Below are 27,553 nucleotides of genomic sequence, written 5' to 3'. Positions count from 1 at the left end.
AATCAGACACAGGTGGATGAAGAGCCTCGGTTCTGTCAGAGACCTCAGCTCATCTGCGACTGAGAAGGTAAATGTGTTGATTTAATTTGTTTACAGAACTATAGATTGAGGTAAAAGTGGTATTAGTTGTCAGACATTCTTTTTTTCTTATTAATATAATGGCAGAAAAGTAGTCTTTGCTAATACTAAATAATGAAATTAGATTAGTAGGCAATGACTATTAAAGTAGAACATTGTTTACAGTCAATAAAATAGTGCTAAAGTTGTTTTGAGGTCAAACTATAGAGGTAAAGTTGGTTTTATATTCGCACATTCGTTCATTTAGAAGTCTTTATGTTGTTTACCATGTTACTTTGAATATTCAATCGGAGTTAGCATGCAAGTATGACTCGAAAACAACATTAACACTGTTTATTTGACTGAACAATGTTGTACTTTGATAGTCATTGGCTGCTAATATGATTTCACAATTTAGAGTTTGCAAATAACACTTTAATAAAATTATAATATCAAGGGGAAAGTCTAAATGTGCGAATATAAAAACAACTTCTATTCAACTTGCGTGCTAATTTAGATGAATATTCAAATTACGATGGTAAACAATAATGGGAGCATGTCACAAGTTGTCACTGAACCAATGTTCGAATATAAAACCAACTCTACCTCAATAACCATAGTAGAAGCAACCGGCTGGAAACATTAGTATGTGAAAATTTCATTTAGAAGATTCTGGCTTCAACTCCTCAACCTCCTGCTGACCTGCAGGTACCAGCGCTAGTGGATGCTGCTCTCTCATTGGCTGTAGGCGATCGCCGATGTTATTTTTAGTCAAAAAACATTTTACACGGCATGATTTGAATCCAGATATTCAGCACGCCAAATATCTCACGGGCATCGGCGACTCATCGGCGATTCTCTCAGAGGGCGTCTTTGATAGTTCATTCTGTGTGATTGTCGCTCACATGCACGAGCACCGATTTGTAGGGATGGCTGACGTGAAACTGACGTTTCGACACAGTGTCGAGATCCCGAAGCGCAAGTGTTTCGAAACACTGTACCGAAGCATGATCCAAAACACCCAGGTCACGTGACTAAAGTGTTTCGAAACACTTGGTCACGTGACAAAAGCGATTCAAAGCATTGATAATTTCAGAGGCGTTTCAAGACCCGGAGAATCTGCATTTGACTGGCATGATCTTCATTACGTTTCTGTCCTGTATGGCCTAGTGGACCGTGCGTGTGCACTTTGGTACTGTATTTTAAATTTATTTTGGGTTCGAATGTCGACTATTACAAATACTCCAAAATCATGATTTTATGTATTTTAATCATGTTACTGTTTTATGGTGTAGCCTAGATAGGATACAGCTGCGGATACACCATCAATTTAGCATCATTTTTGTAACACTGTAAAACAATAATTCATATTTTTACAGTACTGTGATGGGTTTAGGTTTTGGATAGACGTTAATAAAATGCAATGGGAAATTTAATTAATAATATAAATAAATATTGTTAACTTCTGGCCACAACTGTATCTGATCTAGTAACAACCCTGTTATATGAACAAAATACAAATTTATTTACAAATTTATTCGTATGTCAGAGCAATGTTGAAACAAAACGATACAATAACAAAGCATTACCAACTGGTAGTAAAGCATTTCAATACAATTGTGCCAGTCTGGATTCGAACCCATTATTCCCGCATGATAGTCACTTACTCTAACCACTCGACTAAACCATCTGATGATTCAAGGCTACAAAGTAGGGTTTGATACATCAATTTGCTCAACTGTTCTTTGCTGAAGCTGTTTCAGTGAAATACAAATAAAATGACCACTAGGTGTCACCGTAGAGTGGTGTTTCAAAACGTTTCGAAGCTTCGACACATTTGCTTCGATAGTTTCAGTGTTTCACGAAGCCTCGCTTTGCCCACCACTACCGATTTGCCTGTGATTGCACGCATTTGTCGCCGATTTTTCAAAACCTGTCGGCGAGTCAAAATCGGGGCTAAAATCACGCAGTCTGAACTCGGCATTAGTCCTGTTTTCCCGCATTTAGCTCCGCCCTCTTTTGAAAAGAGCACAATCTCATTTGAATATAAAGCGACAGTCACCAAAACAGCACAACCTTGATCAAAGCTTAAAAGGGGGAGTTTCAAAGAATTATACAACATTATTTGTGTAGTATTTTGAGCTGAAACTTCACAAACACACTCTATAGACACCAGGGACTTATTTTACATCTTGTAAAAAGGAGCATAACAGGTCCCTTTTAAGTTCATAAAAAAATAATAATAAGTAACCCAACATTGTGTTTGCTGGGCGACGCAGTAACGCAGTAGGTAGTGCTGTCGCCTCACAGCAAGAAGGTTACCCGGAGGAAACCCACGCGAACGCAGGGAGAACATGCAAACTCCACACAGAAACGCCAACTGAGCCGAGGTTCGAACCAGCGACACAGCGTTTCTGTGTGGAGTTTGCATGGTCTCCCTGCGTTCGCGTGGGTTTCCTCCGGGTGCTCTGGTTTTCCCCACAGTCCAAAGACATGCGGTACAGGTGAATTGGATAAGCTAAATTGTCCGTAGTGTATGAGTGTGTGTGTGTTTGGATGTTTCCCAGAGATGGGTTGCAGTTGGAAGGGCGTCCGCTGAGTAAAAACATGCTGGATAAGTTGGCGGGTCATTCCGCTGTGGCGACCCTGGATTAATAAAGGGACTAAGCCGACAAGAAAATGAATGAATGAATTGTGTTTGCTCATATTTCGTTACAACATCCCAGCATTGTTCGAGTAAATGGCGATTTATTCCCTTTGTAGATGCCGCTTTTCTTAACTAATGCATCTGGAGACTGGATTTGACTTATTTTCTTTTGCAGGAGACTTTCGACATGTCAAAGTTTCCTGCGGAGAGAATTCGAAACTTCAGCATCATAGCTCACATTGATCATGGCAAGAGCACTTTAGCAGACCGACTGCTGGAGATGACAGGTGACCCCCTTTTTTTTTTAAACAACCATCAGTTGAGTTTTGATAGCTTTCAGTTCATCAGATGTCTCTCTCTTCTTTTTAATCTTTTTTTTTTTGGGGGGCGTCTGAGCAGGAGCCATTGCAAAGACGGCAAGCAACAAGCAGGTTCTGGATAAACTGCAGGTGGAGAGAGAACGAGGAATCACCGTTAAAGCTCAGACTGCTTCCCTTTTCTACCAGCACCACGGACAGACTTACCTGCTCAATCTCATCGACACACCGGTGAGAACAGAGATATGAACATCACTGGTGGCGGAGTGATCTGAGGCCTGTTCCACGAAGCCGGATTAGCTTGCAAGTAGGCTTGGGCGGTATCCAAATTTTGATACTGTCAAACCTCCTCCTTTTTTTTACCCCGGTATCCGGTATTACCATGCATAATAAAAAAATTATGACGTAAGGTTCAGACAGCATTACCAAACTGTTGGCTTGTGCCTAAACCATTCAGATACTGAATACCGTATATGTGACCTTAGGTTCACGGTCACCTGTTTGTCTTGTTCGTATTAGAGATCTGTGCAGGACGCTCTCTCTCATTCATACACACACACACACACACACACACACACACAGAGAGAGAGAGAGAAAGAGAGAGACGCACAGCACTACGCTCTCTCTCTCATTCACACACACACACACACACACACAGCATCCACACGGATGCATGCGTGCTCGCTCGCTCGGGAGCGATATTGTTAGAATGCGCCTACGCTCCCTTTCAAATTGCACCAGAGTTACCGACCGCTTCCACGATTTATTCGGAAATTCATTCCCGCACCACAAGAAATCTGGTCGGGTCCTGTGGTACAGCAGCGGGAATGCAGACCTCTAGTTCGTATTTACCTTGTCTCCCTTCTCGTTTGGAAATACTGCCAAAACTGCAGGTCACTTGGTGCGCGACTCGCCACCTCTCCCTCTCTTTCCCCCTCTCTCTCTCTCTCTCTCTCTCTCTCTCTCTCTCTCTCTCTCTCTCTCTCTCTCTCTCTCTCAATTCAATTCAATAACTGCTTTATTGGCATGACAAATGTTACAAATATATTGCCAAAGCAGTTATAAAGTAACATACATATATAATAAAAAAACAGTACACACAGTTAAATAGTAGTAGAAAAAAAAAATAAGATGATATTTCTATATAATAATTAAATAAAATATCAACAATACATCATATTACTCAATATACCACATTAATATTCAATATATTATATTATTATTCATAATATCATATTATTCAAACAAATCAATACAAAAATAGATCAGAATAAACTGTTCATTTAACAATCAACATTTTAGGATAAAACAATAATAAAAACAATAATAATCTGAATATTTATAATAATTCATTTCTCACCACCTCTCCCTCTCTCTCTCCCTCCCTCCCTCTCCTCCACACTGTCTCGTGATGATAATCACGCATACGCATTTGTAGCATTGTAATAAATAATATTTAATACTTGTCTCCTATTTAAGTGCATTGTTTTTTTATGACGGTATAACGGTATTGAAACTGACACCGTTGCTATTTTTAGATCCCGAGGTATACCATATTACCGTATTACCGCCCAAGCCTACTTGCTGGCCAGTTATGTTTTAGTTTAGTTTGTACTAATTCTGGGTTTTAGGTACCATGAAGGTAGTTCAGTTTAGCTGCTCCATAATACCATACTACCAGTTTATTTGTTGTTTTTTTTGTATTGTTTCTAGAGAAACCAAATATTGAATGAAAAGCAGTGGGTGTGGCTTGTGTTTTCTACTGCAAGCTGATTGGATGTAGTGAAGTCGACAATTCATTCAGAGAGATGAGGAAAAGGGTTTGGGGAGAGTTATTACAACCTACCAAACTCCTCCACCTCACCATTTCTGTTTGTTGTATAAACTGACCATTGAAGGGGTGTGGTTAAGTATGTTAGCCCCGCCCCATACCGCAAACATACGCAATCTGAGAATTTAACTGAAAGCAAACAGAAAGTGCATTTTCAGATTTTAATTTTAGATTATAAGGGCAAACTATTTATTTTTCTTATTGTCACGCACAGATGAATTGTTCACCACAAAACTAGCAATGTGAGCTAGCAAAACCAATAGGTTAGTTTTGATTACATGTGTACTTTTAATAAAATTTTACAGCTATTTTTAAACAGGTTTCTCATGGAAACTCCACAATGAAGCTAATCCAGATGCATCACACCCTAAAATTTAGCCTGGGATATGTTGTTTTTGGAATCCCGCTAGCTTAAATAGCATTAGCATTCAATTAGCCAAATTAGGTTAGACCGACCAAATTGCATTAGCTTTCCCTCCATATTCATCCTCTCAGAACTGTCAGTTGGAGGGGTGTGGTTAAGTATGTTAGCCCCGCCCAATACCCTCAGATAGACCTAATCTGAGAATTTAACTAAAAACACCAGGAAGTGCATTTTTAGATTCCAGTTAAAGATTATAATGGCAAACCATTGTTTTTTTTTTATTAATGACATACACTGATGAATTGTTCTGCACGGAACTAGGAGTGCGAGCAAACAAAATCAATACTTTTAGTTTTGATTTCATGTGTGCTTCAAAGTCGAGCTGTCTTCATGTTGTGTAAAACCCAAGATTGGTGCAGACTTAACTGAAACTTAACTGGCTAGCTAGCTAATCCAGCTTCACAGTACAGGCCCCAGCGGAACTAAAGCATTTATGTCATTGTTTTGCATTATTTTTTATTATTTATGTCTTCTGTGTTGATATGTTGTATGTTTTGCACTTTTAACAATAATAAAATAATTAAAGCTTTTACATAATTGGATTTTTAGGGCCATGTTGACTTCAGCTATGAAGTATCGCGGTCTATATCCGCATGCCAAGGAGTTCTGCTTATTGTAGATGCAAATCAGGTAAAACACTTCATGTCTGACATGCTTCTATTATTTGCTGCTTTATAGGAGTGTTTCCCAACCCTGTTCCGGAAGGCACACAAACAGTGCACATTTTCAACAACTTCCTAATTAAACACACCTGAATCAACTCAACAGAACATAAGAAGAGACTCCAAAACCTGGTGTTAATGGGTCAGATGAGGGAGACATCCAGAATATATACTGTTGGTGTGCCTCCAGGAACAGGGTTGGGAAACACTGCATTATACTGTACATTCGGATGTTTGGGGGGGTTTTTTCATTTATTTTTTTATTAATAAATGCACCCATCAATATTTGTTTGTTTGTTTTTTAAGCATTTCACTGTATTTTAGGTTTGTTTGTTAGTTTAGTTTGTTTTAGTTAACATTTTTCATATGTGCTTTAGTCAGATTTATTAATTTCTGATATTTTTATGTTTCTCTTTAACATTTCTTAAGCTGAAATAAAATACATTTTGGTACTTAGTTAGTTGCCAAGCCACAATTTATTTGATTAAAAAAAAAATTTAAAATTTTTTTTCTAGATAATAGTTGATATTATGATATATAATATTTTGTTTGAGTCTAATACAAAAAAAAAATTAAAAAAAAAAAAAAAATATATATATATATATATATATATATATATATATATATATATATATATATATATATATATATATATATATATATAAATATATATATATATATATAAATATATATATATATATATATATATATATATATATATATATATATATATATATATATATATATATATATATATATATATAAATATATATATACTGTATATATATATATATATATATATATTTTTTTTTTTTTTTTTTTTTTTTCCATTCATTCACATCTGCAGCTGACGTCAGAACAGCACAAGCCATTACTAATTCACCAATGTCACTTTAGAGCTAGTATTTGAATGATTCTCTATAGCGTAATGTGTAGCGGCGCTTCTGGTGTATGATCCCCTTAAGGTGATGACAAAACAGCAAATTTTGCTCTCATTTTAGGGTTATAAGGCTGAACGTGACATGAAATGCCATCCGTCTACAGAGATTTCTCACCAGACTGCTGTTGTGTTTGCGATAAGGAGGGACAAGGCTGAATCCAGCTTCTTATTCGCAGCTTCTTATTGACTCTATCCGGTCCACCTTAAACCCACGAGGCTTCCGTTTTACAGCTTTTTAATTTGCACTCAAGAGAACACACTGAGCAAGGGCTTATTATGCGGTTCTGGCGCCATCTTGTGGATAGACAGCTTCAATCGCCACCGGCGAGCTCTCAGAAGTTGTAAATATTTTAAAATAGGCACTATTCCTACAAATAAACTGCATAGTTGCAATCTGAACAACTACATTCTGTACCAGTATTTGTCGAACTGTAGCCTGCTTGTTGCTGTTGTGGGTAATACACAAAGGTGAAGAGGCCTTTGTGTGATGTTACTGGCAAAATATCGCACGGCTATCAGCCAATCGGATTCAAGAACCTGACAGAACTGTTGTGTGTATATATATATATATATATATATATATATATATATATATATATATATATATATATATATATATATATAAATATATATATATAATTAAATATATAATTATTATATAACTAAAGAACCAAACCACGGTTGTCTAATGACTTGCCTAATTAACCTAGTTCCGCCTTTAAATGTCACATTAATAGAAGTGAGTTATTAGAAATTAATTACTATATCTAAAATCTTCTCTTTGTTAAACATCACTCAAAAGTATTTGGAAAAACAATTAAAACTTTACAGAGGGCGTAATCATTTTGCCTTCAACTATAAATACATGATGATTATGAAAAGATTTTATAATGACTTGTACAACAATAATGTATTGTTTTATTTCAAAATTACAGGGAATTCAAGCCCAAACGGTTGCCAATTTCTACCTGGCATTTGAGGCTCAACTTGCAATCATCCCTGTAATAAACAAGGTAGACATGTTCTTCCATTTCCTCTAAACACAGTCAGTGTTTTATATGTACTGTCATTTTAGATATTTTATACTTAGAAAAGCCGTAAATGCTTACATGCATGTATTAAACTTGAATTTAATGTTATAAATGTCAGATGTTATGATAGTCCTCATCTAATAAAGTCATTTTAATAGTGAATTGATGCTTATATTTCCTCGACTTTAACCATAGCTGCTCCAAATCCTAAATGAATCATCAATTCCTTTATCTTTTGTCATTTTAAAGATTTTTTTTCCTTTAAATTTTCAGATCGATTTGAAAAATGCTGATCCGGAGCGAGTGGAGAAACAGATCGAAACAGTCTTTGATATTCCAAAGGAAGAGTGCATCAGGGTGAGCTCTACTCAAACATCTCCTAAAGGAATAGTTCACCCAAAACTGAGCATTCTGTCGTCGTTTACTCGCCCTTCACTTTTTGCAAACCTCTTTGTCTTTCTTTCTTCTGTTGAACACAAAAGAAGATATTTTGTAGAATGTTTGAAACCGGTTACTATTGACTTCCATAGTAATTGTTTTTCCTACTATGGAAGACAATGGTTACCATTTCAGTCACTAACATTCTTTAAAATATCTTCTTTTCTGTTGAACACAATAGAAGATACTTTGTAGAATGTTTGAAACCGGTAACTATTGACTTCCATAGTAATTGACTTTCCTACTATGGAAGACAATGGTTACCATTTTAGTTACTTACATTCTTCAAAATATGTTGAAACCGGTAACTATTGACTTCCTTAGTATTTGTTTTTCCTACTACAGAGTTTAATGTTTACTTATTTCAAACATTCTTTAAAATAATCATATTTTCTGTTGAACACAAAAGAAGATATTTTGTAGAATGTTGAAACCGGTAACTATTGACTTCCATAGTATTTGTTTTTCCTACTATGGAATTCAATGTTTACCTGTTTCTAACATTCTTTAAAATAATTGTATTTTCTGTTGAACACAATAGAAGATATTTTGAAGAATCATAGACAATATTAACTATTGACTTCCATAGTATTTGTTTTTCCTACTATAGAAGTCAATGGTTACCGGTTTCTAAAATTCTTTAAAATATCTTCTTTTCTGTTGAACATGAAACAAGATATTTTGAAGAATGTTAGAAACCTGTTACTATTGACTTCCATCGTATTTGTTTGTCCGGCTATGGATGTCAATAGTTACAAGTTTCAAACATTCTTCAAAATATCTCCTTTTGTGTTCAACAGTAAAATTTAAACTCAAACAGGTTTGGAACCACTCAAGGGTGAGTAAACGATGAGTAAATTAAACATTTTGGGTGTTCTATTCTTCTCTTCAACTGCATTTTATTACATTTTAAAGGATTTAATTATTCTTGCTTAAAAAAGGGATAAAGTTGCAAAGAGAATACAGTGGACAAAGTCTAAATATTTAGAGTGACATTTCAGCATTTTTTTAAATTTGTCTGTTTGTCTGACAAGATTTATTGGAAAATAAACAGAATGATATATTATTTTATTGATATTTTATTCTTCTGTAAATCTTGGTGGTTGTTATTTCATGCTCTGATTATCAGAGAAGTAAATTAAAGCTTTTTTGATACCTGAAGACCCCTTTACTTGCTGTTTTTGAAATGCAGATATCTCTATTCTTTAAGATTTTCATACATTTTTATTTATTTATTTAGATTTCTGCAAAACTGGGTACAAATGTGGAGCAAGTTCTCCAAGAGGTGGTCAAGCGGATTCCTCCGTGAGTATCACTATCACTTTTCTCCACAAGAGGTCACTGTTTGTTAGCGGATAAGATCATCTCTGCCTTCATAACATTATATCACACTATTTATATTATTAGTATGTATAGTAATTGTTTTTTTAAAGCCATTTCAGCATCAAAGGCTAAATTCATTGCAAACGTAAAGCTAATAACATTTACAATATTATAATACAAATGTAATTTCAGTTAACTGTCCACAACCATTTAGCAAAACTATACACGTATGCACATAAAAAAAAAAAAAAGCATACCGTCAGGCCCGAAATCATTTCTACTAATTCAACTTATTGTTCAAATGTAAATAAGAGCTGACAAATATTTATTTTCCACAATGATGCCTCTTGAACATTCCCTTATTATCTTTTGGGAGTGTCATTTCCAGTCATTTGCTGGTTGAATTAAAGTAACTTTAAGTCTGAATTGGCAAGGGGTATGCTTGACTATAGAAGAAACATCAGCATACAGTAATGCCAATTACATAAAACCGTTCAATTTGATGTTTGACTAAAAAATCATAACGCTTTTCAAGGACAAAAATGATTTAATTACACATTAATGCACATTCTGAGTTGGTGTGTTGCCTATTTTTAAAGCAGCGAGTTAAAAAAACAGCAGTACTTATTTTAATTTTAATTTATAAATGTCTTTACTGTCATTTTTGATTATTTAAATTGTTCTGGCTGTATAAAAAATAATAATGTCTATCATTAAAATATTTAACATTGGCCCCAAGTCTTTGAACTGTAATGGATAACACAAACAAAATAACCATCAATTTTTATTTATACACACATTTTTTTTTTTGCAGCTTAGTCCCTTGATTTATCTGGGGTCACCACAGCGGAATGAACAGCCAACCTATCCAGCATATGTTTTACACAGCAGATGCCCTTTCAGCTGCAACCCTGTACTGGGAAACACCCATACACCCTCATACACTATGGGCATTTTAGTTCATCAATCCACCTATAGCGCATTTGTTTGGACTGTGGGGTAAACCGGAGCACCCTGAGGAAACCCCCACCTACATGGGAAGAACATGCAAACTCCACACAGAAATGCCAAATAGCCCAGCCAAGACTTGAACCAACGGCCTTCTTGCTGTGAGGCGACAGTGCTAACCACTGAGCCACCATGTTGCCCACATATCAATTTAATTTTATTGTACTGTTAACATAAAAGTTCTACAAAGCAGGCTTTATTTATTAAATTATTCATTCAATTCATGCATATCACCTCTTAACGTTTGGCTTTTATACTGTTGAAATGAAGTTTTAAATATCCGCCTGTGTGTTTATGTCATGTGACTATATGTAAAGCACTTGTCATCATGAGAGGATGGGAATTTTTACAGGAATTTTTAGCTTTGTTTTGGTAAATCTTCATGTGGTTTCTTTAAACAGGCTCCGCTGCATTCCCTTCATAACGTCTTCCTTCATAACTTTGCTATTTTAAGCACGCTCTGAACATTGCGCACGAGGGACATCATTTTTAATTCACGGAGAAAAATGCCATTTGTTGTTTTAGTGTCGTGTGTTTTTGTGATGGCGCGAAGTTGATTTGTTTCTGTCTTCTTCAGTCCAGCAGTGAGAGTGGAGGATCCGTTTAAAGGCCTTGTCTTTGACTCCACCTTCGACCATTACAGAGGAGTCGTGGCCAACATCGCTCTGTTCGGTGGACGGGTGTCCAGAGGAGACAGAATCGTTTCTGCCCACCTGGGAAAGTCATTTGAGGTCAATGAGCTGGGCATCCTGAGACCCGACCAACACCCCACAGAAACACTGTGAGAGTCTTACTCTGACCATTACAGCTGTGGAGAAAAGTCATTTGGGGAAAAAAATTGGAGATTTTCCAAATGCGGCACTATTTTGTGCTCAGTTTTTGCCAGCAGATGGCACTGCATTCTTTACAAACAGCCGTACTCTGCTTGCATCCAATTCCTCACAAATACCGTTTTAACCTAAAATAATCGCTATTAAAGTTAAGATTACTGTTTAAAACTAGCATTGAGCACCCTCTTCTGTTTTAAACTAGCCTAAAAGGCCCTCTGTTGTTAATAAAAGTAGCCTACACTAGCATAGAATGTCCACTGCTGTTAAAGACTAGCCAATGAGTTGGGCATTCTGAGACCCAACCAACCCTCCACTGAAACACTGTGAGAGTCTCACTTACACTGACCATTACAGATTTTCCAAATGCGGCGCTAATTTGAGCTCATTTTTTTTTACCAGCAGATGGCGCTGTATGGTTTACAAACATACTCTTCTTGCATCCACTTCCTTACAACTACCACTTGAACCTAAAATAATCCTTATAAAGTTACAATTTAGGTTTGAGCAATTACAAGATTGTTTATAGTGAGCTGTGTTTACACTAGTCTTGTTACAAAAAAACAACTTAAATGCTCACGGGGAAGAGTGCTTTTGTATTCCATTAAAGTCGCATGAGTGTACAGTTAAAAACTAGCCCAGAGCGCCCTCTGCTGTTAAAAACTAGCTTAGAACACACTTTGCTGTAAAACTAAGATAGAGTACCTTCTGCTGTTAAACATTAGCCTAAATCAGCCTAGACTACTGTTTTTAACAGTACAGGGTGCTCTGGGCTAGTTTAGGCTAGTTTTTATAAGTATAAGGCACTCTAGGCTGTGCATTATGCTGTTAAAAACTACCCTAAACCAGCCTAGAACACCCTCTGTTGTTAAAAACTAGCATAGACGGCCCTCTGCTGTCAAAAACTAGCCTAAACTAGCATACAACACCTGCTGTTAAAAACTAGTCTAAACTAGCCTAGAACACCTGCTGTAAAAAACTAGTCTAAACTAGCCTAGAACACCTGCTGTTAAAAACTAGTCTAAACTAGCATAGAACACCTGCTGTAAAAAAAAACTAGCCTAGACCAGTTTAGAGCACCCTGTGCTGCTGAAAACTAGCTTAGAATGCCCACTGCTGTTAAAAACTACTCTAAACTAGCCTGAAGCACACTCTGTTATTAAAAACTAGCCCCAGACGCTCTCTGCTGTTTAAAGAACTAGCATAGAGCACCCTCTTCTGTTAAAAATTAGCCCACGCTAGCATAGAGCACCCTCTGCTGTTTAAAACTAGTCTACGCTAGCATAGAGCACCCTCTGCTGTTTAAAAACTAGCCTTTGCTAGCATAGAGCGTCCGCTGCTGTTAAGAAACTAGCACAAGCTAGCATAGAGGGCCCCTCTGCTGTTTAAAAACCAGCCTCGAGCGCCCTTTGTTGTTTAAAAACTATCATAGTTTTTAATTTGCTGCTAAAATCTAGCCTAAACTAGCCTCGAACACCCTCTGCTGTTTAAAAACTAGCCTAAACTAGCCAAGAGCACCCTCTGCTGTTAAAAACTAGTCTAACCTAGCCTAGAGCGCCCTCTGCTGTTAAAACTAGCCTTAAACTCCCTCTACTGTTTAAAAAATAGCGTAGAGCACCCTTTGCTGTTAAAAACTAAAAAATTACATCATTGCCCCTGCTGCAGGCATGGTATGGCATAAAAGTTGCTTGATTATTATGTCACAATGAGAATTTCTATTCATACGGGCCTAGAAAATAGCAACTTTTCACGCTTGAAATAGGAAAATTATTTAAACCCTTGTTGGAATATTTTGTGCGAGATGCTAATGGTCTAATCCGATTCAATGATTTATGCTAAGCTAAGCTAAAAAGTGCTCCCATTACACAGAGGTCGGCTGGATTCAAGTATGGTAAAACTCAACAGCTTAACTCTAGGAGAGCTGTAAAATGAGCCTATTTTCAAAAAAGTGCAGTGTTCCTTTAAATGTTTTGTATACACCCTAAGAAGAAAGAGGTTTTCAGGTTTCAGACAGCTGTCAGTTTCACTAGTTTAACCTTTGACCTCTTTGCCCTCAGGTATGCTGGGCAGGTGGGTTATGTGATCGCAGGGATGAAGGAAGTGAAGGAGGCTCAGATCGGAGACACGCTTTACCTCCATAAACAGCCAGTGGAGGCGCTGCCGGGGTTCAAACCAGCCAAACCCATGGTATTTGCAGGTGTGTTTCTAGAAGCAACCCCAGGTTATACTAAATCTAGTAAAGTATAGTGTTTATTTTTGCAAGCACACATTGTTATTTGTTAAGTGAACAATTAATCTGTGCAAGTTGAAGAAAAAGAGGTTGATTTGGTAATCTTTAATCTAAGTTTGATCATTTGGTTCTGCTTTTGGATTAACTCCTTCTCTGATTGTCACTTTGACGCTTCTTAACCACGCTCTTCTTACTGTTAGTTTGCGTAGAATGTAAGTATGTGTAGAAGAAAGAAAGCTCCGCCCCCCTTCTCACTATTCAGTTTTAGTTGGAAGTACATGAAAATACAGGAATAAGGCCTCAGCAACTTCTGATTCATGCAGACTTTGAAGTCCACATGAACCAGAAGCTGCCATCTTTTTTTTATTGTGATGCAGTTCCTCGAGAAATTAAATATTAAATGAGAAAACAGTGGGCGTGGCTTGTTTTTTCTACTGCGAGCTGATTGGATGTAGTAAAGTAGGCATTTCATTCAGAAAGCTCAGGAAAAGGGTTTGGGGAGATTAATTACAATCCTAACAGACTCCCCCTCCTCATCAATTCTGTTTGTTAAAGGACACATAGTTTACCCCTTTTTTATGATTTAATATTAGTATTAAGGTTCTTCTGAGTGTGCCAGTTTAGGTTGTTTAAAACAGTTCAAATGTTTTTATTATAATGTGTTAAAAAGTGTCATGTTGGGGGTGTGTACACAGCTCACTGTTTTAGGGGCGTGTTGCTTCACCTGGAATTTAGTTTCGGCTTCCCGTCCAACGTAACAAGGGGGCGGAGCCAAGAGCTCCCCTGCTCTTTGTTTGCAACAGACCGGCAGACTGAGAGATGGAGCAGGAGTGAGAGGATCAGCATTCAGCCGTGCATGTACGACTCGGACACAGACCAAGCACAGACTACAAAATCATTTGTGTCTTTGTTTAGTTTTACAGTCAACTGTGTGCTAGAGCTGTGCAATATGGACAAAATAATAATATTGCGATTTTACGAACGAATATTGCGATTGCGATTTTATTTGCGATTTTGGCAACTGTTTTTGCTTTTTCAAACAAGCTACATACATTCTAAATGCATTCGGTGCACAAGAAGTGCGTAACAAAACTATTGAGTCAGTAATTTCTTTGTGCCGTTTTGACCCTTTCCCATAAGGCACGGCGCTTGCAAATGCTTTAACAATGGATACTAGTTTAGTCTGTTTGAACTGGCTTTGATGTGTGCTTTTATTTGTTTCGATGGACTTTGTCGACATGCATTGTTAATGCAGTTTTTTATGACACTGTTTTAAGTGTTGAATCAGATTTGTAGTATTGCTCCGTTTTGTTGGAATAATCATTTCACATGTCTAAAAAAATTGCCTTGCTCTGTGACACATCCTCTCTCCTGAATCAAAAATACTCCAAAATGACTGTCGTTGAATTTCTCCTTGGCACCAAATCATTTTTATTTTGACCTGCTTCCATATTTGATGCTCTTTCCTCCTGCTCGCCTATTCGGTTCTCCCACTCAACTTCATCATGCGCAGAGTGAGCTGGTTAACATAATAGCTATATTTGCACGGTGCGCTACATCAGCTCTGATTGGTTAACATATTAATATCATGCGCACAAGAACATATTCTGAATAAAATTCTAAATAAATTAAAAGATAAACATTGCAGCCTTTTGCGATTTACAAATTGCGTGTGCTTAAGTTGCGATTTTTTTTTTTTTTTTTTTTTTTGCGATTGCGAATAATTGCACAGCCCTACTGTGTGCTAGTTTCTAGTGCCGAGGTTGCACACCGAGACTAATAACCACGCACACTGAATTAACTTTGACTGAGCCACCGAATGCACCGCTCTAAGCCCTTACACGGCACACCAGACACTCTCTGTGGCGCGGCAGAAACATGAAGTGTCCCGAATCATCGCGCCACGCATTTTAGAACTCTAAACACAGGTTTCCATCAGGGCACACACAACGGCGCCCCAAGTCGGCGGTCGTCCGCAGCGCCCAGCTGTCGACTTGAAGCGCCGTAGAGTACAACCCGACAGAAACCCACGCCCAGAATTCCAAAATGCATGGCGCTGCGTCAGCATCACGCCACGCAGAGCAGAGCTTCTGGTGTGCGACCTGCAGGCAAGTTTGTTATTTTATTTCCAATGGAGAGACGCGCACATAAGGCAATGCGCTCGCACTTTTTCAGCTGCACCTAGTTAAGATCACGGGGAGCTTCTGTGAACGTGAGAAATGCAAACAGCTGAAGTTTAAGGTAGACGTAATGAAAAGTACACATGTTTGCAAACCTACCTAAAGGTACAACTAATAATTCCGATTAGAGCGATAATGTGGAGAATATTGATCTTGTGTTGAGCCCAATGAGCCTTACATCTAAAAATAGAGCAAGTGATTTCGCTTTGACTCACTGAGGATTGACAAACTGAGGATTAGGTGATGCGAGCCTGTCAATCAGTATTGGTGGGCGGGGTTGACCGCACTCCTACGTCAAGTTGCGGTCGTTCTGAAAACCGCTCCAATCGGTCCATTCCTCCATTGGTTGTTTTTATGTTGTTAAATTGAAAAAAAAGCAGTGGGTGTGTTTATATCACCCCAATAGGATGTTCAATACATGTCTGTCCAAACAGCTTAAAAAGTAGATTTTTTTACCATAGGTGCCCTTTAAAACCGACCATTTCAGGGGGCGTGGTTAAGTATGTTAGCCACGCCCTATTCCTCACAGAGAGAAACTGACAGGAAGTACATTTTCAGATTTCAATTAAAGATTACAAGAGCAAACTTTTTTTTATTATTAATAATGACATACACAGATAATTGTTCACCGCAAAACTAGCAATGCACGCTAACAAAATCAATATGGCTAGTTTTGATTTCATGTGGACGTTAAGGGTTAGAATTACAGTGAGTTAAGTGTAGAGTTGTGTAACTCTTTTAGGCATGTATCCCATGGACCAGTCTGAATATACAGCCCTGCGCAGCGCTTTGGAGAAACTGACGCTCAATGATTCCAGCGTGAGCATTCAGAAAGACAGCAGTCTGGCTCTGGGGGCCGGATGGAGGTATGTACACAAACACAGGCAGATCAGCTTCAGTTTAAACTATTGTTTTAACCCTTGTGTTATTTTGGGGAATGTTTTCATCTTCTATGGGTTGCTGTTGGGTCTTAATTTGGCCACAACTTTCTCTGCGTCTGCGTACATATTATTTAAATATTGATATTTTTCAAGGTACTAGTATTCAGCTTAAAGTGTGATATAATGGCTTGACTAGGTTAATTAGGCAAGTTGGGGTAAAAATTTCTGTGGACAATCGAAAACAAATATTGCTTAAGAGGACTAATAATTTTGACCTTAAAATAGTTTTTAATGTAATGTAATGTGTATTTATATAGCGCATTTATTGTGTATGGCCATACACCCAAAGCGCTTCACAGTCATGAGGGGGGGTCTCTCCACACCACCACCAGTGTGCAGCATCCACTTGGATGATGCGATGGCAGCCACAGGACAACGGCGCCAGTGCGCTCACCACACACCAGCTATTGGTGGAGTGGAGGGACAGTGATCGAGCTAATTCGGTGGAAGGGGATGATTGGGAGGCCATGATTGTGAGGGCCGATAGAGGGACTTTGGCCAGGACACCGGGGTTACACCCCTGCTCTTTCACGAGAAGTGCCATGGGATTTTTAATGACCACAGAGAGTCAGGACCTCGGTTTAACGTCTCATCCGAAAGACAGCGCCCACTGACAGTGTAGTGTCCCCTTCACTTTTACTGGGGCATTAGGAATCACACAGACCACAGGTTGAGCGCCCCCTGCTGGCCTCACTAACACCACTTCCAACAACAGTGTTCCCTAGTGGGCTCCCATCCAGGTACTGACCAGGCTCAGCCCTGCTTAGCTTCAGTGAGTAACCGGTCTTGGGCTGCAGGGTGACATGGCTGTGGCAATAATATTTAAACTGCCTTCATTTTAGCCATAATAAAACAAATAAGGCTTTCTCCAGAAGAAAAATATTATAGGAAATACTGTGAAAAATACTTTGTTCTGTTAAACATCATTTGGGAAATATTTAAAAATAAATAAATAAATAAAAATCACAGGAAGGCAAATAATTCTGACTTTAGCTGTATATGCAAAACAAAAAAATGTGTAAATATATTTATCTGAATCAATACTACAGTTTAATTCAGTGGATGTTTTCATCCTGAACATAACGAAAGGGTAGTACATTTTAACAATATACAAGAGTTAAGTCCACAGCTCATTTGAGATTCTCACTTGTAAAATGAAGGTATACATTTCTCTCTGTCTGTCTATCTATCTCTCCCAGGCTGGGTTTTCTGGGTTTGCTGCACATGGAGGTGTTTAACCAGCGTTTAGAGCAGGAGTACAACGCATCTGTCATAATAACAGCACCAACTGTACCATACAAGGCTGTGCTGGCATCTGCCAAACTCATAAAGGTGAGAATCTGTGGCAATTTGCTGAAAAACAGATCCTTTGGGTAGCAACTCACTGCATAAATATCCCAGAATGCCTAAGAAACTGTAAAACTGTGTGCTAACAAAACACCCAAAATTTCAAGTCCTCACCCAACACACAGTATTGTTGATTGTGTGTAATATTAGCCGTTAAAATGTGCACAGATTTCTGCCTCCTTGCATAAAATCCCCAAAAGGAATAGTTCAAATACAGAAAGACAAATTTTCTCACTATTTACTCAAGTGGTTCCAGAACCGTTGAACAATAAAGAAGATATCAATGGCATCCATTGTAGGACAAACAAAAACTATGGAGGTATTTTTATTAAGGCGTAATGATCAAGGAACTTCAGGTGTAATGATGTTTTGCAGCACATGAAAATGGTCCACAGCTTGGTAACAGCGCTGTGTAATATCATTGTCCCTGCTGCAGCCATGGTACTGCTGCAAACTTCCTTGATTATTACGCCTGAATAAGAGTATAGTTCCTATATATATCAGCCTAGAAAATCCCAATATTTTGTTGGTTGGAGCACTTTTATCTTAGCTTAGCATAAAACATTGAATTGGATTAGACCGTTAGCATCTCGCTCAAAAATCTAAAGTTTTTATTCTGGCGTAATGATCAAGGAACTTCAGGTGCAATGATATTTTGCAGTACTTGAAAATGGTCCCCAGCTAGGTAACAGCGCTGTGTAATATCATTGCCCTTGCTGCAGCCATAGTACTGCAGCAAACTTTCTTGATTACTACGCCTGAATGAGAGTATAGGTTCTAGATATATCAGCCTAGAAAATACCAACTTTTTGTTGGTGGGAGCTTTTTTAGTTTAGCTTAGCTTAGCATAAAACATTGAATTGGATTAGACCATTAGCATCTTACTCAAAAATTCAAATAAAAAAAGTTTTCATTAAGGCGTAATGATCAAGGAACTTCAGGTGTAATGATGTTTTGCAGCACTTGAAAATAGTCCCGAGCTAGGTAACAGCGCTGCGTAATATTATTGCCCCTGCTGCAGCCATGGTACTGCAGCAAACTTCCTTGATTATTAAGCCAGAATAAGAGCATAGTTCCTAGATATATCAGCCTAGAAAATCCCAATATTTTGTTGGTTGGAGCACTATTATCTTAGCTTAGCATAAAACATTGAATTGGATTAGTCCGTTAGCATCTCGCTCAAAAATCTAAAGCTTTTATTCTGGCGTAATGATCAAGGAACTTCAGGTGCAATGATATTTTGCAGTGCTTGAAAATGGTCCCCAGCTTGGTAACAGCGCTGTGTAATATCATTGCCCCTGCTGCAGCCATGGTACTGCAGCAAACTTCCTTGATTACTACGCCTGAATGAGAGTAAAGTTCCTAGATATATCAGCCTAGAAAATACCAACTTTTAATTTTCTGTTAGTGGGAGCACTTTTAGCTTAGCTTAGCATAAATAAATGAATTAGGATAGACCATTAGCATTTCCATCAAAAAATCTAACTCTAGAGAAGAGTCAAGCTTTAAATAGAAAAATTGTCAAGTCTTTTTTTTTTTTTTTTTTTCTTTGAGCGAGATGCTAATGGTCTAATCCGATTTATTGATTTATGCTAAGCTAAAAGTGTTCCCACCAGAGCCGGTAAAACTCAAATATTTAACTCTTTGGTTGACTTATAAAGTGAGCATATTTCCAAAAAAGGGAAGTGTTACTTTAAGAAGGTCTTTTTATGCAACTGGGCACTGCACTTGAAATTTCTACCAGAAACAATTGACTATCCGGGTAACTTTTGAATATCGTTTAGTGTCGAGCCTGACTCAGTAAACACACACTTAAACATTTAGAATGAAGAACAGATTAAGTAGTGTGTTTGTTTTTTAGGAATATGGTGAGGAAGTGATCACCATCATCAACCCTGCTCAGTTCCCTGATAAGTCGAAGGTGCTGGAGTATCTGGAGCCTATGGTGACGGGAACCATCATCACTCCGGACGACTTCACTGGGAAGATCATGACTCTGTGTCAGGTGGGATCCTTCTGGATGACTGCTAAAGGCTCTAATACACACCAAGCGACTTTAAAAGTTGCTGGCATGTATCTAGAATGTTTATCATGTTGCTAGTTAGTAATTTAAGTGGTTTTGAACACAATCTTCACACAGAAGCACATCTTGTTGCTCTGAGGCATTTAATAAATGAAATCTGTGGTGTAAAATCTGTCAAAATATCAAACACAAAACTACTGGTAAAGAAATCCCTGTTTGCTCTAAAATCTGTATTCTTGGTCTTTTCCCACCTGCCTTATCGCCGAAGTCATATGAACAGAAGTTTATAAGTCTGTGTCTACTGCATGCGAAGCGCCTGATTGCCATTCACTGGAAAATTATTCATGCTCCATCTTTGTCACTCTGGTTTAAGGAAATGTCCTCATGTATAGCAGTGGAAAGGCTCACTTATTTAATCTAACAATAATTGCACATTCTACAAGATTTGGGACTTCTTCCTTCATTTTTTAAATAAGAGTGGACTGACCGTTGAGTAGTCCCAAACAATGTGACTGTGTTAATATGTGTTTGTAATGACTAACTTTAATATATTTTTCACTTTCATTGGAATGCATATGTTGAAATGTCAATGTCTTAATGGTGTTTATTTATTTATTTATTTTTAACAAAATCGCCCACTTTTTATTTACATTTTTATTATAATTTTAGTTTATTTTTTATTATTCATTCATTCATTTTCTTGTCGGCTTAGTCCCTTTATTAATCTGGGGTCGCCACAGCGGAATGAACCGCCAACTTATCCAGCAAGTTTTTTTATGCAGCGGATCCAGCCGCAACCCATTTCTGGGAAACATCCACACATTCACACACACACTCATACACTATGGACAATTTAGCCAACCCAATTCACATGTACCGCATGTCTTTGGACTGTGGGGGAAACCGGAGCACCCGGACGAAACCCACGCGAGCATGAGAACATGCAAACTCCACACATAAACGCAAACTGAGCCGAGGATCGAACCAGCGACCTTCTTGCTGTGAGGCGAACGTGCTACCCTCTGCGCCGCCCTAGTTTATTTTTTATTTTCTATTTATTTGTTTATGTATTACTTTCCTTGCATGAGAATACATTTTTTTCTTTTTTTATTTTAATAGCGGCATGGGGCGGGTGTTTTTTGATTGGTATTTGGTTGTATGTATCACATTTTTCTGAAACAATAAAAGCAAATAAAATATATATATTTAATATATATAAGTCAGAATTATTAGCCCCCTTTTGATTTTTTTTTTCTTTTTTTAATATTTTCCAAAATGATTTTTAACAGAGCAATGAAATTTTCACAGTATGTCTGATAATATTTTTTCTTCTGGAGAAAGTCTCATTTGTTTTATTTAAGCTAGAATAAAAGCAGTTATTAATTTTTTTTTTTATATTTTTGGGACAAAATTATTAGCCCCTTTAAGCTATTTCTTTCTCTCGACAATCTACAGAACAAACCATCATTACACAATAACTTGCCTATTTGCCCTAACCTGCCTCGTTCACCTAATTAACCTAGTTAAGCCTTTAAATGTCACTTTAAGCTGCATAGAAGTGTCTTGAAAAATATCAAGTAAGATATGAATTACTGTCATCATGGTGAAGATTAAATTAAATCATTTTTTTTTTTAAATATTATGCTCAGAAATGTGCAGAAACAATCTTCCCTTCATTAAACAGAAATTGGGAACAAAAAAAAACAGGGGCGCTAATAATTCAGGGGGGCTAATAATGTAGACATGTTTGTTTGGAGTTTTGCTTTTGTAATGACCCACAATGCACTTCTCTGCCTTATTTCAGGGTCGCAGGGGCATTCAGAAGAACATGGTCTACATTGATGACCACCGGGTGATGATGAAGTACGTTTTCCCTCTAAATGAGATTGTGGTGGACTTTTATGACCAGCTCAAGTCCATGTCATCAGGATACGCCAGGTGAGCACATCTCCTTTATGGCATTATGCTTTACCACATTCACTTCACGCTCTCTTATTTACTCTAGTTTTGATTATGAGGACGCTGGATATGAGGCCGCTGATTTGATTAAGATGGACTTTCTACTCAACGGGCAACCAGTGGAGGAACTCGCTGTTATCGTTCATAAGTAAGTTATTTGACCTCATACGGTCCAATCACAGTTTATTGTATATGTAGTGAGGTAATTCAGCCAGGGGCGCCGCTGGGGGTGCGGGTTATACTTAGGACAATTCTAAGGGCCCATGCCCTGTAGGGGCTATTATTAGGAGGCCCCAATATTCAATTAATTTCTTTTATTTTCGGCTTAGACCCTTTATTAATCAGGGGTCACCACAGTGGAATGACCCGCCAACTTATCTAGGATATGTTTTACTCTGCGGATGCCCTTTCAGCCGCAACCCATCACTGGAAAACACCCACACATTCTCATTCACATACATACACTACAGACAATTTAGATAACAAAATTCACCATGTCTTTGGACTGTGAGGGAAACCGGAGCACCCGGAGGAAACCCACGCGAACACGGGGAGAACATGCAAACTCCACACAGAAATGCTAGCTGACCCAGCCAAAGCTCGAACCAGCGACCTTCTTGCTGTGAGGCGACAGCACTACCTACTGCTCCACCGTGTCGCCCATGCACACACATATATATATATATATATATATATATATATATATATATATATATATATATATGTATATATATATTGGGGGGGCGACGCAGTGGGTAGCACTCTCGCCTCAAGGCAAGAAGGTCGCTGGTTCGAGTTTGCATGTTCTCCCCCGTGATTGCGTGGGTTTTCTCCACGTGCTCTGGTTTCCCCCACAGTCCAAAGACGTGGTATAGGTGAATTGGGTAAGGTAAATTGTCCGTAGTGTATGTGTGTGAATGAGAATGTGTGGGTATTTCCCAGTGATGGGTTGCAGCTGAAAGGGCATCCTCTGTGTAAAACATATGCTGGATTAGATGCCGGTTCATTCCGCTGTGGCGACCCCAGATTAATAAAGGGACTAAGCTAAAAATAAAATGAATAAGTGTGTGTGTGTGTGTGTGTGTGTGTGTGTGTGTGTGTGTGTGTGTGTGTGTGTGTGTGTGTGTGTGTGTGTGTGTGTGTGTGTGTGTGTGTGTGTGTGTGTTTGGTAATAATTGACACAGGCTCTGGTTTCTCCTTATCTTCAGAGATAAAGCGTACAGTTCGGGCAAAGCCATATGTGAGAGACTGAGCAATTCCATTCCCAGACAAATGTTTGAGATCGCAGTGCAGGCCGCCATCGGCAGCAAGATCATCGCTCGAGAAACGCAAGTGATATTCTGTGCACACTTATTATTACCAAGAAAGTAATGTCAAAATTAATACACCTCTTAATCTGTCTCCCTCATTTAGGATCAAAGCTTTCCGAAAGAATGTTCTTGCAAAATGTGTGAGTATATCTCCTCATATCAAAGAAAAAAAAAAAAAAAAAAAAAAATATATATATATATATATATATATATATATATATATATATATATATATATATATATATATATATATATATATATATATGATTTATTTTTATAATTTATTTATATTATTTTTTTATTGTTTTTTTTTTAAGAAGAAGAAGAATGTAGAATATTAGTTGCTAGCACAAACTGACTTCCATAGTAGAACAATAAATAAATAAATAAATAAATAAATGAAAATATTTTGAAGAATGTTAGTTGCTGGCACAGATTGACTTCCACAGTAGGAAAAATAAACAAAAATAATATATTTTGAAGAATGTTAGTTGCAGACACATTGGCTGCGTCTGAAACTGCCTACTACTCAGTAGGTACTGCATTTGAATTTAAATGTAATACTCGGCCGTTAGTAAAGTACGTTCTATACAGTATGAATGTGAAAAGTATGAATGGAATTCGGATGTACTCAGAATGTTGGCTGGCACGCATTGACTTCTATAGTAGGAAAAAAAATGAAAATACGATATTTTGAAGAATGTTAGCTGCTGGCAAATATAGACTTCTATAGAAAAAAAAGATGTTTTGAAGAATGTTTTTTGCTGACATGCATTGATTTCAATATTACAAAAGAACACAAAAGAAAGATAATTTGAAGAATGTTGGTTACTGACACACACTGACTTCCTCAGTAGGAAAAAAAAATAAACAAAAAGAAAGATACTTTAAAGAATGTTAGTTGCGCTCACAGATTGACTTCCACAGTAGAAAAAAAAAAAAGAAGAAGATATTTTGAAGAATGTTGGTTACTGGCACACGTTGACTTCCATGGTAGGAAAGAACACAAAAGGAAGATATTTTGAAGAATGTTAACTGCTGACACAGATTGACTTCTACAGTAGGAAAAAAACAAAACAAAAAGAAGATATTTTGAAGAATGTTGGTTACTGGCACACGTTGACTTCCATGGTAGGAAAGAACACAAAAGGAAGATATTTTGAAGAATGTTAACTGCTGACACAGATTGACTTCTACAGTAGGAAAAAAACAAAACAAAAAGAAGATATTTTGAAGAATGTTGGTTACTGGCACACGTTGACTTCCATGGTAGGAAAGAACACAAAAGGAAGATATTTTGAAGAATGTTAACTGCTGACACAGATTGACTTCTACAGTAAGAAAAAAACAAAACAAAAAGAAGATATTTTGAAGAATGTTGGTTGATGGCACATATTGCGCTCCATAGTAGGTAGATTCATTTTGCTCATACACACTGCAGTGTACTATTGGGCGACAGGAAACAAAACGTTTATGAATTCTTTAATGAGCAAGTACAGAAAGAGGGTTTAGTTTTGCAGTGCAAGTCGAGTTAAAGTTTACGTATCCTTTGACACAAAATATTTAAAAGAAATGCACATTTCAAAGCTCTTCACGGGACCGTTAAAGATCTCAGACTTTCTTTTTTGTTTTTTATTGGATGAACTGCTGATTCGTTTATCTTTATTTCCTAGTACGGCGGTGACATTACCCGAAAAATGAAACTACTCAAGAAGCAGGCTGAGGGAAAGAAGAAAATGCGGCGCATTGGAAACATCGACGTCCCAAAAGACGCTTTCATCAGTGTTCTGAAGCGGAAGTAGTTCATAATCATCAGACATTAAAACTCCGGCGTGTTCGTGTCCATAAATCAAGCCTATGGACAGAACGGGGAGTGATTTAGAAACGCTTTATAGCTTCATATAACTAAGTGATGTTATTCTGGGAACCCACAGCAGGTTTTGATGGATTAATCTTCATGGTGGAAACAACACTGCAGTTCTCGCAGGAGCAGAGACTGCAAGCTAAGGGGTTTTCACTGGAGACGTTTAGACTGAGCGAATGCAGAAGTCATTGGCGGAACTCCTTTACTTTGAAAACATTTATTTTATTTTCATCAACTGCTGAGGGAGTCGCCGTGAACGTAAAGCTGAAAGCAATCCAGCTTGGGTTTGTTGAAACATTTCTGAGAGTTTGAGGGAAAAAGTGCTGCGTCTAAATGAATAGTCCACCTAAAACGTGAACTAAACGTTTACTTTAAAATTTTCTGAGTCTGTTTCTGCTGTTGAACACAAAAATAAGATATTTTGAAGAATGTTGGTTTCTTTTAATGCATTGACTTCCCTTCTAGGAAAGAACACAAAAGAAGATACTTTGAAGAATGTTAGTTGCTGGCATGCACTGATTTCCATAGTGGAACAGAACACAAAAAGAAGATACTTTGAAGAATGTTACTTGCTAGCACAGATTGACTTCCAAAGTAGGAAAAAAACAAAAGAAGATATTTTGAAGAATGTTAGTTTCCCCGACACACATTGTCTTCTATAGTAGGAAAAAAGAAAGAGATTTTGAAGAATGTTAGTTGCTGGCACACAATGACTTCCATAGAAGAAGAGAAGGAGAAAAGAAGATATTTTGAAGAATGTTACTTGCTGGCATGCATTGACTTCTATAGTGGAACAGAACACAAAATAAGATATTTTAAAGAATGTTGGTTGCTGGCACACACTTCCATGTTTCCCAGTGTTGGGTTGCGGCTGGATGGGCATCTGCTGCGTAAAACATATGCTGGTTGGCGGTTCATCCCGCTGTGGCAACCCCTGATTGCAGTTTTTCTCAGTCGCTTTGGTGCATTTCTCACAACACCAGTGCATTTCTGCACAACAGTTAATGCATTTCTCAAAACCATTAGTACAAACTGCAAAACCTAGATGATAACCTGCAAAAGCGCATCACATGCTCAAAATGGATAGTTCATTCTTCAAAACCAAGTATTGATGTCAATCAAAGTGTCAGTGACACCACTGTTTATGAACAAGATAGTCAAATGGCTTAGTCATGTTTTCATTATGTCAGTTTACTCTGTACATTTTTTCAATGCAAAAAAAGTCATATTTTGGTGAAACTTCATAAAAAAAATCTAAAGATAGTACTAATAGCCAATTGAAAACTACAGTAAAGTGAGACATCACTGCATTTAGTGAGGTATCGGAGTACAAGACACTGAATATGTGTTTCACATTTTTTTCCTGCATTTGCTTTTTACAATTTTAATTTTTTTCACGGCATTGTGCAGATGAACAAACACACCCTTATTTACAACTAACATAAACTCTCTTTAGGTAGAGCTGTGCACATCTGTAAACAATATTGCAGAACATATTGGAACCAACATACATACACAGGTCTGTAAATCATTCATGAAACTGAAGACATTTTCAGTAAAATAAAGATTTAAACATTTTTTATAAAATTAGCTTGCAAGATTTTGACAACTAGTTCAACATTTTTGTATGTAATGACTCAGGTAATGAAATGAGGACTATTAGTTTTATATGGAATGACTATTCAGCATTTACAAGTTTAGTTCATGTTGACTGACATGACATAAGCAGATGATAATATAAAGGTAAATCAGTTGCGAAACTCGAGAGCTTGCAAATGTAAATGTGAGCACTTGTGATAATAATATTTGTATGTGTAGGTTGAAATGTACACTTACAGCTCTGATGTGAACAGCTGAAATCCTCGATTTGCACACACACACACAACAATCAACACACTTGTGTTTTAAATTGGAAGTTGCAGATTAATAGTTGTGTATTTGTAAAATGTCATTCACAAATACAAAGTGACAGACACACGTGTGCACGGCAAATTTGACTGCATCTTCGCTCTACAACCCCAGGTCGGCACTCACAACCTCTCAGATTCGTCAGTACAACTACAAATCTCCCGCACTCTGACTTTTGCTACACATCTCCCGCGATCTCTGTAGCAGAACTCATCTGTGCACTCGCAGATGCAGAGGCGTGAGCAGCGAGGGGCGGGGCAGGTGTAAAGCTGTTTGATTGGCTGAT

General features: G+C 37.6%; 2 protein-coding genes across 4 annotated transcripts in view; one reads left to right on the top strand and one right to left on the bottom strand.

The window, feature by feature from the left end:
- Positions 1-25,792, top strand: part of guf1 (GTP binding elongation factor GUF1) — a 365,170-nt gene extending 339,378 nt beyond the window's left edge. The window contains exons 1-17 of one of the 2 annotated variants that reach the window (XM_087281106.1): positions 1-67; positions 2,880-2,991; positions 3,104-3,252; positions 5,826-5,906; positions 7,814-7,891; positions 8,183-8,266; positions 9,588-9,652; positions 11,256-11,459; positions 13,563-13,702; positions 16,658-16,781; positions 18,056-18,188; positions 20,065-20,208; positions 22,031-22,164; positions 22,232-22,333; positions 23,394-23,513; positions 23,599-23,635; positions 25,169-25,792. The exon at positions 1-67 is cut by the window's left edge and continues 311 nt beyond it. In XM_087281106.1, the coding sequence (XP_087137232.1) occupies positions 1-67; positions 2,880-2,991; positions 3,104-3,252; positions 5,826-5,906; positions 7,814-7,891; positions 8,183-8,266; positions 9,588-9,652; positions 11,256-11,459; positions 13,563-13,702; positions 16,658-16,781; positions 18,056-18,188; positions 20,065-20,208; positions 22,031-22,164; positions 22,232-22,333; positions 23,394-23,513; positions 23,599-23,635; positions 25,169-25,297 (1,903 nt within the window). In that variant the 3' untranslated portion in view covers positions 25,298-25,792. Of the gene's footprint in view, positions 68-2,879; positions 2,992-3,103; positions 3,253-5,825; positions 5,907-7,813; positions 7,892-8,182; positions 8,267-9,587; positions 9,653-11,231; positions 11,460-13,562; positions 13,703-16,657; positions 16,782-18,055; positions 18,189-20,064; positions 20,209-22,030; positions 22,165-22,231; positions 22,334-23,393; positions 23,514-23,598; positions 23,636-25,168 lie in introns of both variants that reach the window. The other variant, XM_087281107.1, reaches the window with a different exon arrangement.
- LOC147833832 (uncharacterized) overlaps positions 1-27,553 on the bottom strand; it is an 863,518-nt gene that overhangs the window by 17,660 nt on the left and 818,305 nt on the right. The window lies entirely within an intron of this gene.

The sequence above is a fragment of the Danio rerio genome, chromosome 14, assembly GCF_052040795.2.
Source record: "Danio rerio strain M-AB ecotype USA chromosome 14, GRCz13ab, whole genome shotgun sequence".
Classification (NCBI taxonomy): Eukaryota; Metazoa; Chordata; class Actinopteri; order Cypriniformes; family Danionidae; genus Danio; species Danio rerio.
This window is presented reverse-complemented; position numbering and strand designations above follow the sequence as displayed.